This window comes from Rhamphochromis longiceps, linkage group LG13, assembly GCF_057381845.1.
Source record: "Rhamphochromis longiceps isolate RC_006_pf linkage group LG13, R_longiceps_female_GT1.1, whole genome shotgun sequence".
NCBI classification, from domain to species: Eukaryota; Metazoa; Chordata; class Actinopteri; order Cichliformes; family Cichlidae; genus Rhamphochromis; species Rhamphochromis longiceps.
In genome coordinates this window covers 21,677,681-21,693,667 of record NC_140569.1, presented here as the reverse complement: position 1 = coordinate 21,693,667, position 15,987 = coordinate 21,677,681, and the positions used below count along the sequence as shown (strand labels likewise).

The following is a 15,987-nucleotide window of genomic DNA, read 5'->3' as shown; positions in this document are numbered from 1 at the left end:
CTGCGTAGGTTTCATTCTTGTCATCCAAACTGTCTTAGTGGAACAATCTGTATTTCTCAGCACTGCTGGCAGTTAGTGTGAAACCTGCAAAAGTAAACATGCTTTCTTTTTTTCAGTCCTTTAATAACGGCACGATGATAAACTTGGCTGAAACAACTTTAGAAAAAAAAACTAATTCCAAATAAATCATCAAAGGAAGACGCGACTTCCTGTCTCAGCTGGCTAATGTGACGATCGTCTTCCTGGTGCAGTCGAGCCTGTCTCTGCTGTCAGCTCTCGAATAACACAAGCATTCATCAAATCAAGCCAACACGTGTCGACAAGCTGGCATGTACCCCCGATAAGGTGGACTGGATCAGTGAGTCACATGGACTCTACAACACAATGTTGAAGGGCAGTTTCTATAATAGCCCCTGGTGAGCGTGAGATGATGGATATGGTCTGTTGCTGGGAGTGAACGTCACAGGGCTCGGGCCACTGCAGGTCCACGGCGTTACCTTCTGTGCCATCTGTCAGCACTGGGTGGGCACAAAACCATGATGGGGTCTGGGGCAGCGCACTCCAGGACCACCAAAAAACAACAGGCAACTGACTTTAGGGAGAAGGTGGGGGAGGTCAGGAACACAAACAAGTGCTGCAGAGGAGAGCTGTCCATCTCCACATCACGTGTTCAACCTAATTCTGCTCTCGTGAAATCATTGGAGTTGTATTATCCACTAGTGCTTTTCCTTTTATTCCATAGCAGGTGGTGGTAGCAGGATTTTTAATAAGATATAGAAAAGATAATAAACTTAGAAAAATCAATAGCGGACCTGTCAGTGAAGTAAGATCTTTGATACCTATTACTTTATCCTCAAGCTTATAGTATCTCGGTAGCATGACGGTCAATCCCATATATCTGCATTGCAGGGGAAATCTTATCCCGAGGATGTTTTCTTTCTCTGAATAATTGAACACAACCTTACAGGGCGCTGACACTCACACTAAACACTGCAGTATGTTTGTAGGTCCATGAGACAGTTTGGTTTAATATCTGGAATGAAATAAGACTCATCCAACATGGCTGCACTGTTGCTGAATAATCACTCTCGTTTATTAATGGAGAACATCCTCTGTTTCCTTAGTAACCTCTCAGTTCTCTATGCATGTGTCTGTTTTTCTAATTGAAAAGCGCACAAATGCAAAATTTACGGGGGGGAAAAAGGGTTGGCTGGTTTTCATTTTACAATGAGATCTGCCTCTAGATGAGTTGAAGGAAACAGTTCCACTTGGTTAAGAAAGTGACAAACAATTCCCGATACAAATATGAAAAGGAAACTAGATAGAAAAAATTTTAATTATTTTACAAATCAGTAACTTCCCATTTGTTTCTACCCAGTCTCGAAATATCAATAAAAGAGAGAAACAGGCTCTGATTAGGTATATTGTGTGAAGATGTAATTACTTTTCATAAAGATTTAAAACTTCAATGAGCTGAATTTTTGTGAAAAAGTCATGCGTAATATCTATCTGATACTGTAATGATAATGCTTTATTTATATTTATATATGTAGCATCCCTACATCTGTTTGAAGAAAAAGCTGCACGGATTTTTAAGTATCTGTTGTATGAATTTATTAGTGCTTAAAGAAATGTAGCTTAAAAAATAAATAATATCCCATGTTTGACAGCAGTGACATTAATTTTACAGTAGTTGCACTGTGAAAACCCGTCAATCAAAAGCAAACTTACTATGCTGTTGTCAGCGTGTGCTGCTCCATAACTTGCGAGAGACAACTGATGACCTCATCCCTTTTAGAGAAGACGGCCAGGATAAAAAGCAAAAAGGCTGATTTCATAACAGGTAAATGGACCGATTACCTACTTTGACTATACAAATGTAATAATCTCTAAGTAAAGGCTCTGTTTTTACAGGCTCTGCTTTTTTTCTATTATTCTATTCCCACTTGTTGAGTGTGTTACTAAACCTTAACTTTAGCACTGCTTAAGAGGACATACCAAACTCAGTTTAAACATGTTATATTAAGTTATATTTATACAAATATATTCACGTTATAGTTACATACAAGTTATTCATGCTATGTAAAATGTAAAAGTGAAATTACATTACTCTAGTATTAGCAGCCTTACACTAGCTCCCCGTGCATTAGCGAATCTAATATAAAGTGGCACTGATTGTATTTAAAGTCATGAATGGACTTGCACCTGCAAATGTGGTAAATAAGTGCATCCATACACAATTTTGGATAGATCCTTAATGTCTGCTTCCCAATCTGTACAAAACCATTTTGTACTTGCGCTGTCGTTATTCCGAGACTCTGGAATAATCTCCCAAATGACCTGAGACAAGCATCAACTGTGACTGTCTTCAGGTCTAAGCTGAAGACAAAGCTTTTTTGTCAAGCTTTCAGAAACTGCTGATCTTTGAAACTCTATGTGGAGAGAATATTAGGAAAACTTTATTTATTTTTACTATTTATTGTTTGCTTGTATTGTATAGCACGTTGGTTTTAAGTGTGCTATATAAGTAAAATGGACTTACTATATGCCAGAATAGTTTGAATTTGTTATGGAAAGAAATGAAACAGCAACAGTAACATTATAGCAGTATATAGTGTTTTCATAGTGCAATGAAGTCTGTTTCAGTGTAATACAAGTCATGTTTTCCACTGAACAGTGAGCAGTAATCAAATTCTACACAGCTGCAATTCTTCTCTTAAGAAATGCTCAGACATGATGTTCCACCTCCGTCTTCTCCATCATAAGAACAGCAACTGTTTCTGTTTATGGGAAGCTCCAAGTGACAGCTTGTTATGGCTCTTGTTGTTTATTCTTTGTTATAAAAGACCAAAAAAAAGGAGTGGTAAGTGACCTAAAAAAGTTTAATTTTAATACTGGAGCCACATCAGCTTCATTAGTGCACTGAGGAAAAAAAAGGCGACACAGTGAAATACTTTTTCATCGCCGTTAACTGGACATTTATGATCTTAAACTGGGATGGGAGCTGTAACATGAAACTGTGCAATTGAACTACTGATGACAAATTTCAGACAATTGATTCAGAATGATACCCATATTAAGATTTATAAAGACCTATTCGAATTTATATAAAAAATGTGAAGGCAGTTATCATGTATCTCAAACTAAATGAAGACAGAAGAACAAGATTTAGCATCATTTGCAGGATAATTAAAGAAGCACAATCTCAATCAAACTCCAGACGTCTGTCTGAATAGGGACACATGCGTGATTAGTCTTAAATCTTGGCTTTAAAGACTTATTCTAGCCTCAATTTGTAAAACAATTATTTCTACCAATATAAACCACGCGGTGAGGTAGTATAAAACACAATAAAGACACATAGTGCAAGGATGTTAATTAAATAAAAGAAGGTGCAGACTGAGCAGTCATTGAGTAGTAAGTTACAGAAGATTTTTCACCGCAAGATTTTTGTGACACTAAGGTAATTATAGTGTGTTCTGTGAGAGTCAGCAAGGGAGGCAAGAAGGTAGCCAAACACCGCACTAAAGGTGTAGCAGTGCAGCATGTCAAATCTTCGATTATCCCTGAGAATTATAGCGAGGTCAGGTTTTGGCCCCTTGTCTCAGGGACCAAGATAAACAGAGCCACTATAAGCCAGTTCAGCTGGAACTGAACCATGTGCTGTGAGTGCAAATGAAATGGCCCACACAATGTGTTTTGAATGTTCCTCGCTTCCTCTGAATGGCCATTACACCCACCTCACCCAGGGTTAATTCAGAAATAGTGGGGGCAATTGGCTATTTGGTGGCAATGATGTGACATACTGGCCATTCATTCTCCCTAGGAACAGGCTATAATCTGCATTTCTTGATTTTTCACCAGCAACAAGCTATAAAACTGAAATTGTACAATGCAAAAAGGTTATGAAAGAAACATAGCAAGCGTGAAATGTCATATGACATCCAAAATTACTGCTATGTTTCTGTAAGGTTTTCCCATATCTGATATTAAAGGTCCCTAGAGCAGAAATTTAAATGACTTGAGCAATCCTGTGAGTTTTCTTTTAGCGCCATCATTAGGTAAAAGTTTTCATTTCTTTAGGGGAAAAGCTTAACATCTCCCGTATGGCCTGACACAAAATTAGTTCTTATAATCATGGATGCCAGACAGTGTGTCCTACTTATATTATTATGAACCTTTTACGTTTTCTCCATTTTCTAATGTATGCGAAAGGAAAAAACAAGCTTCAGAAAATTGAACCACCATATGTAAAACCAATAGAAAGAAACTAGAGGTTCTTTATACCAAACTGAAGGTCACATATGTGTAACATGGCTTTGAACTGTACATATTTCTGCTGGAAGATTGTGTCCTTGTGTCTCCCCTGCAGCCATTACCAACTCTGGAGGATGTTGCTGGAGGACAACATTGGTGGATGGTGGATGGCAGCCCCACACTAGGAAAGCTTCAGAGATTTATATACATATGCACTGGCCAGGGTTGATAATACAGAGCGGTGCAGGTGAGGATCCATCACTGTCACAAGCACTCAATGGCTCTGGTAGATAGCAGTATTTATCTTTTTGTTTCCCCCCTTTGTTCTTTTTTCTATTCTTTTCTTTTTGGAGCTGGTAGGTAAATAGCATTCAGTACTCAGTGGTTTGAATGAAGCATTAACTAAGTACGAATAATTATTTCTTATTTAAGATGCTGTTATATCCCAAACTGCCATCAGACATATTTAAATGTTTTTATTAAGGAGGAGATGATACTGAAAAGATCTAATTTACAAACACTGAGCAGTGCCTGACCACTGGCTGCTAGTTTTACCTTTAGACCTCTGTGTGTGGGCAGCTTGGGGTCAAAAGGACATCAGTACATATAAAAACATACGTGCACACACACACACACACAATATCTCTTTTTTTCAATTTACACAAAGTTCAGCTCTGTTCAGTAATTGGTGGAAAGGGTTAGGGGACTGAGTGGGACAAAAATGAAGATGGATTTAAAATAGTTCAAATCTGACAAGTGAAAGCTGTGCCGTTGTTTGCGAAAGCTTACACAAGTTCATTACTGTTTAATTGGATGTTACCAGGCACCACTGCAGGGAGCAGACACTTTATCAAAACACGACAGTCCAGTGCTTACAATCAGCTCCCTTCCCCTCACAAGCCACAATCTGACACCCAAGCGTTTAATATCTTGGTCGGGGAAGCTCGTCAGATTGATCGTATGATCAAAATAAAAACAAGATCATATCTGGTTCTTTTGTACTGGAGTGGCCCTAAAATTTGTATTAATCCAATTATGTTTTAGGCAGATGTAAAATTTGTATCACAATTAAAATAACAATTCTGACTCATTAGCTTTTTTCCCATGGTGAACTTCTTTCCTGATTATGCCAGTGTGCTCTAAGACGATAATAGCCGTGTTAATAAAGCAAGTGTGGACACCCAGTGACTTGAGAAGAATGACTATAATGTAATGTTACCCATAAGTCAAGGCCTTCGGCATTCAATCACCATATAACCCCAGTCAAGCATTTTTGATAGGGCACCTGAGAAGACAGACCCTTTAAAATCATTATTATAATGACCACTAGCAGGATCTTCCCCCTAGGAAGTAACCAGGCCGAGGCAAGAAGACACACCCTAAGTCTGCAGAGCCGATGTCACTGAAAGGTTTCACTGTGCTTGAATTTTCACAACATGTGCACAGCAGGGCTGCATGGCCGAATACAGACATTCTGTTTATTAGGTAGGTATTGAGTATGAACGACCATATGAGGTAAGCATAAGACATTAATAATAATAATAATGGATACTTTATTGATCCCCATGGGGAAATTACTTGTTTTTTCTCTGCATTTGACCCATTCACTCAGTGAAGCAGTGGGCAGCCCACTAAGCAGGCGCCCGGGGAGCAGTGTGTAGGGACGGTACCTTGCTCAGGGGTACCTCAGGGTAGCCGTTAAGTGGATTCGAACCGCCGACCTTCCGATCATGGGGCGACCACTTTACCTACTGAGCTATCCCTGCCCTTTATAGTGACAAGACATTATAGTGATAACCCTAACCCTGTTGAGCTCTCTTGGAGAAAGTCAAAATACACTGTTTTCTTTCTTTTAGGAAAAAAAAAGTTAATAAATAGTTTTGACCATTAATTAGTTTAATTCACATCATTAAGCTGTAGCCATTTATTAATAATCCAGTCAAATAATAAAAGACTGGATGGATTGCACCATCCTAAGTTACATTATGAAGGCTATTGCTGCTACTTTCCTAAGAAATTTAGTGCTGTAGGTTGCAGCCACTTACAAATCTAACTACACTTTTTTTGTGGTTTGAGTCATCACTTCGCATCGCTAGGCATGTGTATAAAAGGTCTCAGATATGTTTTTCTTAATATTTTGGATCCAACTGCTCCTTTTGACAGTCTGGCCGGCATTTTCCAGGGCACCTTTTTCACCGAGGTTCAGTGGTTATAGCCTGATACTGCCACTGCCTGCGTTAGCCATTTTATATCCACTGGGACCTGCCATACTAAAAATGTATGTGTCCCAGTAATGTGAGGCTCTTAGGATATAAAAGCATTCGGTGAATTGCATTCGACATCAGAGGGGAGATGGAACAGCTGGACAATGAATAAATGCTGACTATTCAACAGAAAGGACAGTGAATGCACCATCTCTTTTTACTGTAGTGTCCTGAGACAGTAATGTCGTACCGCAGGAGCTCGCCATAGGAAGGCTGTCACATTGAATCAAACCGAACGCGTTGACATCTCCCAATGCACACATTTTTGCATGCCTCATTCATCTCTCCACCTACATCGCTGAACCGCTCTTTAGTTGACTTGACTATTTTCTTACTTCCAGTCCTTCTTTACCACCTTATAGGTGAGCTTGCAGCATAACACGATGATACAATGCCTGTCTCTAAATATGAATATGCATCACCACTAATCAACCTTAAGCCTTGCAGCCATACATACTGTATACTTTTAAAACAATAACAATAAGATGATCTGGACACTGCTCAACAATAATAACTATACATCTACTTTCCACAAGGTTAATTGTTATTGATAAAAACAGTAAAGCAGAATCCCATTAACAAAATAGCATAATGTCAGTTATCTATGTTTCCAGATGCCTTGCACATAATGCCTCTCTTTGTAATTTGCTATACTTCTAATTTGTCATGGTCCTTTAAATCACCTTTTTAAACTCCAGATGAAAAGGCCAAGGAAAAAAGGGGCATCCATCCTATCAAGGCTATTCCTTTCTGCCAATCTCTTGGTTCCTTGGTGGCAATTTATATCACCGCATGGAGCTGGGATATAATTATAGTCTATTGTCTGATATTTCACCTGCATTACATGCTATTGCAGCGGTTCAGGAACCATGCTGAGTCCGAGAGAAAGCCATTCCACGCGGATCAATATTTATGATTGTATTATTTGTCAGCAACTGCGGACCCTTGCACAAACTATTATGCCGGTCTCAGGTCAGAGAGAGTTAGGTGACAAGAGGTAATGTATAATCTTTACTGCGCTAAGTCGAAGGTAAGGTGCATGTTATCTGTAGGAGTCTGTCATTTCATAAAATGAGCAGTGGGTTTAGTAGTCTGCTAACGTTACAGAACAGCGTGATATTTTAATTTGCTGTTTGATTAAATATAGCTGATATTTCGCAGTAAAGAGCTTAATTTTGCTTTCACAGATGCATCAACGTTAAAGGTTAAAGGCGTTTTCACACTAATTTTTAGATGAAGACAACAATAGGCCTAATGTGAAAACTAATTAAATGGGTTTCTTTTTAACAATGAAAGTCATCACTGTTACACTGTGAAGGCACTCAGACGTTTTCTTTTAAAATAGACTGAGGCATGTGTCTATTAACTGTTGTCTCAGTGAAACTGTGAAGACAGACAAGTTATACAAAGAGGAATTAAAATCAAATCATTTGTGTGAAGATTTTTCAGTGAAGTTAAATCCACCACTCCTCGGGATGCTATGATCTCCCTGTACCCAACGCGACTAATCCAAAAATTATTTTAAAATATATTTGTAACAGCTCTGATCTAAGGGATGTTTTAGCTTACAGCAGCTATGCATGCTTTTAATACATCTGACCCTCAAATTATTTGAAATTTTGACAATCACTTTAACTTTGCATGCATTCAGTTCATGTTCCACCCAACCCCCCTTTTCTTTTTTTGCTGTGAGCGTTTAACATAATGTAAAATGCCCAATTAATTTTGAAAACTATCACAGAGTAGCTTTGGCTCAGTTTAAGCACATTTCTCCAATTAGTGAGGTGAGGCTGGCTTTTGATTGTTTATACAACTTGAAACCGTCCCCTGGGTCACGCTGCTTCTAGTTTCGTTTTGTACCAACAAAACATGAAAGCATTTCCAACATTCCAGTCTTGTTTATGCTGTGAAAACGAAATACAGCCACTGCAACTCTTCCTTTTAATGACCTATATGAGAATATATAGTAACATGTATTGTCAATTAAGCAGGTCTTCCAGAATCACTGACATGGCTTTTAAATTCAGTCCAATTTAAAGGAGAAGACTTAAATTCCCAATTTACATTTTTAAAACATCTATAACACATGAGCAAAACTGGGCCCGTGGGACAGAATCCACCAGTTAGGGGCAGAGAGCTTTGCAAAACAGGCACACTCACACTTTCTTGCTTACATTAGGAAAATATACAGTACATAATTTGTGACAATAAATAGAGCAAATAGCTGTCTCTTAACTGTATATCATTCAATCCTAGACTGTGTCCATCTTAGGTTTTTTCATGTTAGTCCGTGTTTTGTTTTGCAGCTTGTGCATAATACTAATAATAGGATAAGACTTCTTGGGGATCCCCACAACATCAATCTGCTCAGCTTACAGCTAGGAAAACACAAGATGAAAAGGGCCACAGCTAGCCAACTGAAATTTCAAATTAAGAGTGAATGGATTGCCCTTTGATAAAATAATTACACAGTCGCACCAATCATTCACAAAATATACTTGGCAAGGTTGTAGAAAAAATACGAGTACTACACAACTAAGGTATAGTAAATATTATCCCAATTTGTTTATTTTATTTGGGTATACAGATCTGTACTCTAACTCAAGTATAAGCTAATGCACAAAGAATGCAGCGGTCATAAGAAAACACAAAACTATGTGAGTGAATTAAAATTCATAAATATGATGTGCATACTTGATGATGTGGATAGTGAGTGAAACAATGGTAAAAGTATTCTAAAAGGCATGACAGTTCATTTTTCAAGTGTTTTTCATTTCCAGTTCATGGCTGCTGATGTATTGTGAGGCGTTTAAAATGCAATGTCTTCTGTTTTTGGCAGAGACTATGCAAGAATGGTCTGATCACCACTCCATTGGATAGGACACATATTTCGCGTTGCATTGTTTAGTCCCACATTGTGACATCTGAGAAGTAATATGCTCCAGCAGATGCTGCACCACTCATGCAGGACCGATAAAGATGATGGAGGACCTCGATGATGGTTATCACTGTAACACAGACACACCTCATGGGGCCATATCTGATTGCAAACAGGAGCAATGCTCAACAGTGTGTTGCAGCTCCCAATTGTGAAACAATGTGCTTATTTTCCCTCAGTTTTTAGGGCGGAGGCCTCAAGGAGAAAAAAAACGCATGACGGGCGGAATAAAATGGAGCATTCTTCACGTGGCTGTCACGATGAAACGTACTATATTAATCCAGGATGCGCTTAACTTTCTATGCATTACTTTGCATTGAGAGCATTACAATAAGGATCAAACAGAGTATAGACATGGAAAAGAAGAGACTTGAAAAAGAATTATTTAAAATAGATCTTACTTGCTGAGGCTCTCGTGGTGTTGTCAGCTTTACTTTCCTGCTGGACGCTGTGGTGGTGGTGATCTCCATGATGGATGTGGATGTCTCTGAGCGATTGGCTGTGGTACTTGACTGTGGGGTGATAGAGGAGGGTGACTCCCCCACAAGCCGCACACTGCCTTGGATCCTTATATTGGGATCCCCCTCTGCGGCCATGTTGAAGACCTTCAAGCCATTATAGTAGAGGCCTGAAAGCTGGCCCTGAAAGGATCGACTGCGATCTCGCTCCCAGCCCCCAATCTGTATAGTGGTTTGGCTGTTGAAGATTGTAAGCTGTCGCCCTGCGGGAAAACAATGTTACATATATACAAGAATGTTGAACTGTGGACTCGGCCACTTTTACAAAGCAAGATAAAAGAACAGAAAGACTGATTTTTTTGCCCAGTGGCTAATGAGAACAATAAATTACGGGTTGTAGAGCAAACCCTGTTAATTTATTGTAGTTAAACGATGAGATGCCTATGAAAAGAAAAACATAAAGTATAAACACAGGATATAGAAAATCAATGTAGCTTTGCTAAAAGGTCAGTCTAATCTGGAATGGCATGGAAAAAAAGATTAAGAAAAAGTAGCACTGTTATGGGAATGCAATAGATTTAACTACATAAAACATATGATAACATAATCTTGAAAGGACTAAATGGATCATTTGTTTGCAGGAAATTGCCTGGAAATAAAACTGAACAAAATTGGATAACAAAGCTAAAAAGATATATGTAACTAAGTTATCTTTCAATTTTTTCTTCAAATTTTAGCATTTATGGACCTCGAAAGCATGAAAAAAAGAAGAAAAACAAGAAAGCTTCATGTGTGGCTGCAGTCTGTGAGAAGTGGACTGGAAGGTTCTCACAGGAGGCAAGAGACACTTCACTGTTATTGTTCATCCTTTTAGCAAAAGCAACCAAATTAAAACAAACAAACAAAAATAAAAATGGTTGGAAAGAAATGAAATTTAAAACAGAACTTTTTATGACACAATTTCAATGGAAAACTGAAAAAAAAAGAATTAATATTAAAAAAAAGCAGAACGCTAATTTCACATTGAGTGAAGATAGAAATTAGGTATTTAACTACAAGAAAAAAAATAAAGAAAATCGAAACAAAAAAACAAAGCATGCACTCAGCTTGTTTTATGTTACAGTTCCTTGATCTAAAGTCCTGCATACATATATATATATATGTATATATATTTACAATATATGTTAAAGGGACTCAAAATGCTGATGCCAATTGATATTGCACACTATTTATCTTTGCTAACAGTTTAATCAAAATAGATCAAATGACACTAAAGTAATGTGCTGTACTGTAAATGCATGTTTCAAAAGTGTTTCAAAATAACACTTAGCAACGAATGAACAACTGATGTAGAACTTTTAATTTGTAATTTATGTTTACAGCAAAAAGCGACATGAATTTATAGACATTTTAAAAATGCTGATATTACTTCAGTAAGTGGATTTATATTCATATTTACAGTCCCTTTAACCGTAAGTTGACAATAAACACGTATTAAAAAAAAGCTTACATCTATAAAATGAATACATTATTATAAAAAAAACTAAATTTAACTGTTCAAATCATTTTAATTTTAAAGTTTTACTGAACATTTATTTTTAAGGTTTATTATTTACAAAATAATGCTACAACTTGGTTATGATCAAATTATTTTATTTAAAATTTTAATCAGGTTTTTTACCTTTGTCGAGTAGCCATTCGTCAACTACTCGACCAAGTCGGTATGGGATTCGCTGTCTAGCAATCGCCAGGCGTTCGTTATCATTGTTGCCTTTAAAGTTTAAAGAGACATTTCATTGGTTACAATCTGTAAGGTCAAAGGTTAAATATCCATACTTAATGCTAGAGCTATACAACTGCACAAGGTTTTTATATTTAAAAACGTTTTGTATGTTTAAAAAAACAGTATTAACTAAAACATTATTTGACCAAACTTCACTCTTTTTATTTTAATTTTAACCAACAAATTAGGCCTATATTAATTGAAAATAAGAGGACTAGCATATAAATGTTTCATCTAAGTTAATAAACCTATGTTAAAAACCAACCAAAATCACAAATTTATACATCCATTACAATATCTTTACCCAATATTTCCATCCCCATTTATCATTTCCCTCTGTTTTTATCTGACTTTTAAACTGGTTACATTTATACAGCTTCAAAAAGGAACATCATTTGAATTTATTATTAAATAAACCGTTTATGGTTTAAAGGAGAGAACCATTTAACTTTCACATATTACAAATGCCCACCCCATTTATAAAAACACTAATTGACAAGTAATAATAAACTATTTGCCATATAAAACCTAACAGTAAATTCTCTAACGCTTCTAATCAGAGAGAAATCAGAAGACAAAGTAGATACATACACTGTAAACCTTCAAGAACATGGCTTTGACAAAAGCTACAAGTCATAAAGAAGAAAAAGTCACAAGCTTGACCGAGTGTAGCATCGCATACATGTGTTTCAATGACAGTCAAGTGTTTTTAGAGCATAAAGTCAAATAAGTGACATAAATGAGAAAGAAGAGCTACAAAAAAACGACACTCTGTATTGGAGGGGCACTTTGGCATTAATGAGGGCAAACTCTGCATCACCCTTTTGTCAACGCCAATAACCTCTCCAGAACAGAAGACTTTCAGCAAAGTGGCACTGTCTCTGAGTGCTTTTCCCCTGGTATTGTCTGCTGAGATTGAATTCAGTCAGCCCCATTCTTCTGGCAGATTGACAATGTTTGTTCCATCAACTATATTAATTCAGTTCTGGCAGATAAAAGATCCGGTAGCTAACAATGATTCGGTGGAGAATAGCTTCTTAGAGGAGAGGTCTGCTAAGAAAAGGAGGTAACCTTGTAAAAGACGCACACCTCTTCTAATAAAAGATCTTATAAGTAAGAGCATACATAAAAATATATTTTTTAATCACATCAGCTTGAATTACTGTTGAAGACCAGCTAAACAAGAAAAAAACCCAGTTTGAATCTTATCTATACCCCTAATGAAATTTGGTTGCGGATGACCGTGCCTGGGTGGAGCACATAGCATTGTGAAGAAGATTTAGCAACACTTTTCCTTTATGCTGATTGGACAGATACAGTCCAGATTACAGCAAACCCACACAGGAAGGTAATGGGTAACATTTGATAGGACTGGTTTAGGAAGGAAGATGAAGTTTGTAATGGACAAACTCTCTTGTAGAGCACATACATCAAGTTTCTGCACTTTTTCTACATTTTTCTTAAAAAGTATTTTAAACTTGTAAACTTGCAAATGCATGTCAACTTCAATTTGTCATTTCTTGTGAAACTTAACTGTGACTACTCAACTTGTTTCACTAAAAAAAGAGGACTTAATGAGCTCCTCGAGAAGTCGTGTAGTGCAGTTTTTAGCATACGTCACTCAAGCAGGAGTAAATAGCGCATTTGTTGAGTCAAGCATGCACAAACGCAGACACAGCTGTGCTTCCTATCATTTTGAATGTGATAAATTAATGAATAATTCTTCATTGCTGTTGCAATGGAACATTTGAGGGCTTTGTCAATTCCTGTCATCTCCATTTCTTAGTCATGGGGTGTTGGTTATGTCACCTCACCATTCCCTGCTACTCTGACACCTCATCTGAGGAGAGGTCAGCATCAAACGGGGCCCTGGAGAACATTTATCCTACAGCTGTTGCGAGGACAGCGAGGACATCTGAGTTTAGAGTGAAAAAGAGAAACACCCATTAATACCTTCCTTTTTTAAATGATGTTCATTGATTAATGCTCATTTCTGACTATGCTATATAAGTTACTTGATGGTTGCAGTATGACGTGTTTTTGATGTATTCTAAGCTTTATTCAAAAAATAGTTTTAGTATAGGCTTACATGTTGGTGTCAGAGTTTTAGCGCAGATGACAGTTTGTTGAAGAAGTATGCAAGGAAACTAATAGAAAGGCACAGAGGAGTGTCAGCTCCAGGCGCATAGATACCCAAGAAGCACGCACACATATTCATGCACACTTATCCTCACACACAGCGTGCCACTGTGCCAAAATCCTCTACTTTTGTGCAAAAACATGCTCCATTTTCAAAGACGGCTGCGCTTTATCTGTTTGGCTACGTACCCCATGGCACACTGAGTCTATCCTTATACTGAGGTTAATTAAGTGTGCATATAATCAAGGTCTGATCGTGTATTGATTCCCACTGTGGGACACCGAAGTGTTAAACAATGCTATCCCCTGGGCTTTGATGCAGCAACAGAGCCCATTCATCCTGCCTGTGAGCGGCGCCTGTGACTGCTGCTGAGTGGTGATTTGGTTTGGTGTGGGACAGCCTGGCTTATCTCCTCTGCCAGACAGCAGCGATTCAGCTGAGCCATCCCAACCGACCTGCTTTACCCTCGCTCGCTTGTATTCTTTTTTTTTTTGTTAATAAAGTGGTCAGATAAGGTGGGAGCTTTATCTCATTACAAGCCCTAGGACACTCACCACATTAAATGAACAAATATGCAAATGCTTCCTCTGTTCATGGAGCCGGGAGAATTAAAAAAGAACAAAAAAAAGGAGGAACCTACACAAATCGCACTATTATTTTTATTATTCTGCCCTCCCTTTTCTCTAACTGCGCTATTTTTTAAATATCCTCGGTGTTGAGAGCTTGCACAATAGGCTCAATAAGCTCACGGATAGAACAAAGGTAAAACCAGAGCAGATAGGACGGGGCTTTGATGGATAAAGCTAACCATCCTTCCCTTGTATCCCATAAATCAGACTCCACACCACAAGCGGGAAAAAGAGGACAGGGGGTGAGATCGACACGGAGGCAGACGTGGACAGATAGAGGTAAAAAGGACAGGAAAAGAGCGAACTCGGAGCTCGGAGAGTGGAGTGAGAGACGGTGAGCTCTGTAAGTGCACCACGCTCTGATAACAGTAAAAGAATAAGGCCAGGGACTTCTCCATTATCTTTGTGTGCAGCGTGTGTTCATTGGGTGCTCCGATAGGACACTGCACTGTACCCTGCAGGCCTGGCAGCACCATTGTGATGGTATTACTTCCATGGCCAAGGCTCAGGAGAAGGGGTTGATTTTTTTTTCCTTCTTTTTGTTGCTGCTGAGCCTTTTGTGTGTGATGCAGAATGAAGGCAGAGACAGGATAAAAGAAGGAGAGCTAAACTACAACAAATAGTCGCCTAGTTGTGTGTCTGCATGTGTATTTTGCATTTTAGATTCTAATAATTGTACTAAAGACTTTTAATGACCCATAAGTATGCAGTACGAGACTTTTTAATGAGATTACCAGGGCAGCAATAGAGGCTCTGGCGAAGCAATTATTTCCTTGCTTTAAGAACGATCGCTCCCTCCCCTATAAACTCCTCCTCTCTATCTTTCTCACTCTCTAGCCATCATTTTTATCTTTGCTGTCTACTCTTATTATAATCATTGTTGATCTGTGAGTGGCCTAAGAGTGGCTGAGGGCTGCTATTATGAGTGCGTTAGAGGCATACATGGATACTAATCAAACTACAGGCGAGCTGAGAGAATAATAGCTTTGTGTGCTGGGGGTGCAGGGAGGAACTGCGCAGTAATTGTGATTAGATGTAATTAGTCTGCAACGAGCTTAATAAGGTAGCTGGACTTGGCATTGTCACTGACGCATGATTGGTGGGGATGAGATAGGTCACTTTTCCCTGCAGCAGTTATAACTCATCACTTAGCATAACAGGACAGTCTTGTATCATTCTTATGCTTTTCTGCATTTTCTGCAGTACTGCATGACTTTCTACTACCAAATATGTGTTGTAATGTAATGTACATTGTTGAAAAATGCATAGCAGCAAACCTTTGTCTGTATAATATCACCACTGATGTATACTACAACAACAACAACAACAACAACAACAAGTTGTTTTCGCCAACTTCTTTGAATTTATCTGCATGACATGAGTACGAGTATGTATCATCAGGCTTTCGCTGGTCTGCGGGTGTTTGTCGTTTGAAGACTGAGACGGGATGCGGGAATTTAACCCTGCTGTATATTCGGCCCTATCCACAACATGTCAAAAGCCATTAGTTTCTCTTTT

At 38.2% G+C, this 15,987-nt stretch overlaps 1 protein-coding gene across 1 annotated transcript in view; it reads right to left on the bottom strand.

The window, feature by feature from the left end:
* LOC146655798 (neurexin-1a-like) overlaps window positions 1–15,987 on the bottom strand; it is a 282,074-nt gene that overhangs the window by 28,962 nt on the left and 237,125 nt on the right. Inside the window, exons 20-21 of the mRNA XM_085428418.1 lie at window positions 11,599–11,688; window positions 9,861–10,180 (exon numbers count right to left, since the gene is read on the bottom strand). Of these exons, the coding sequence (XP_085284544.1) occupies window positions 9,861–10,180; window positions 11,599–11,688 (410 nt within the window). The remainder of the gene's footprint in view (window positions 1–9,860; window positions 10,181–11,598; window positions 11,689–15,987) is intronic.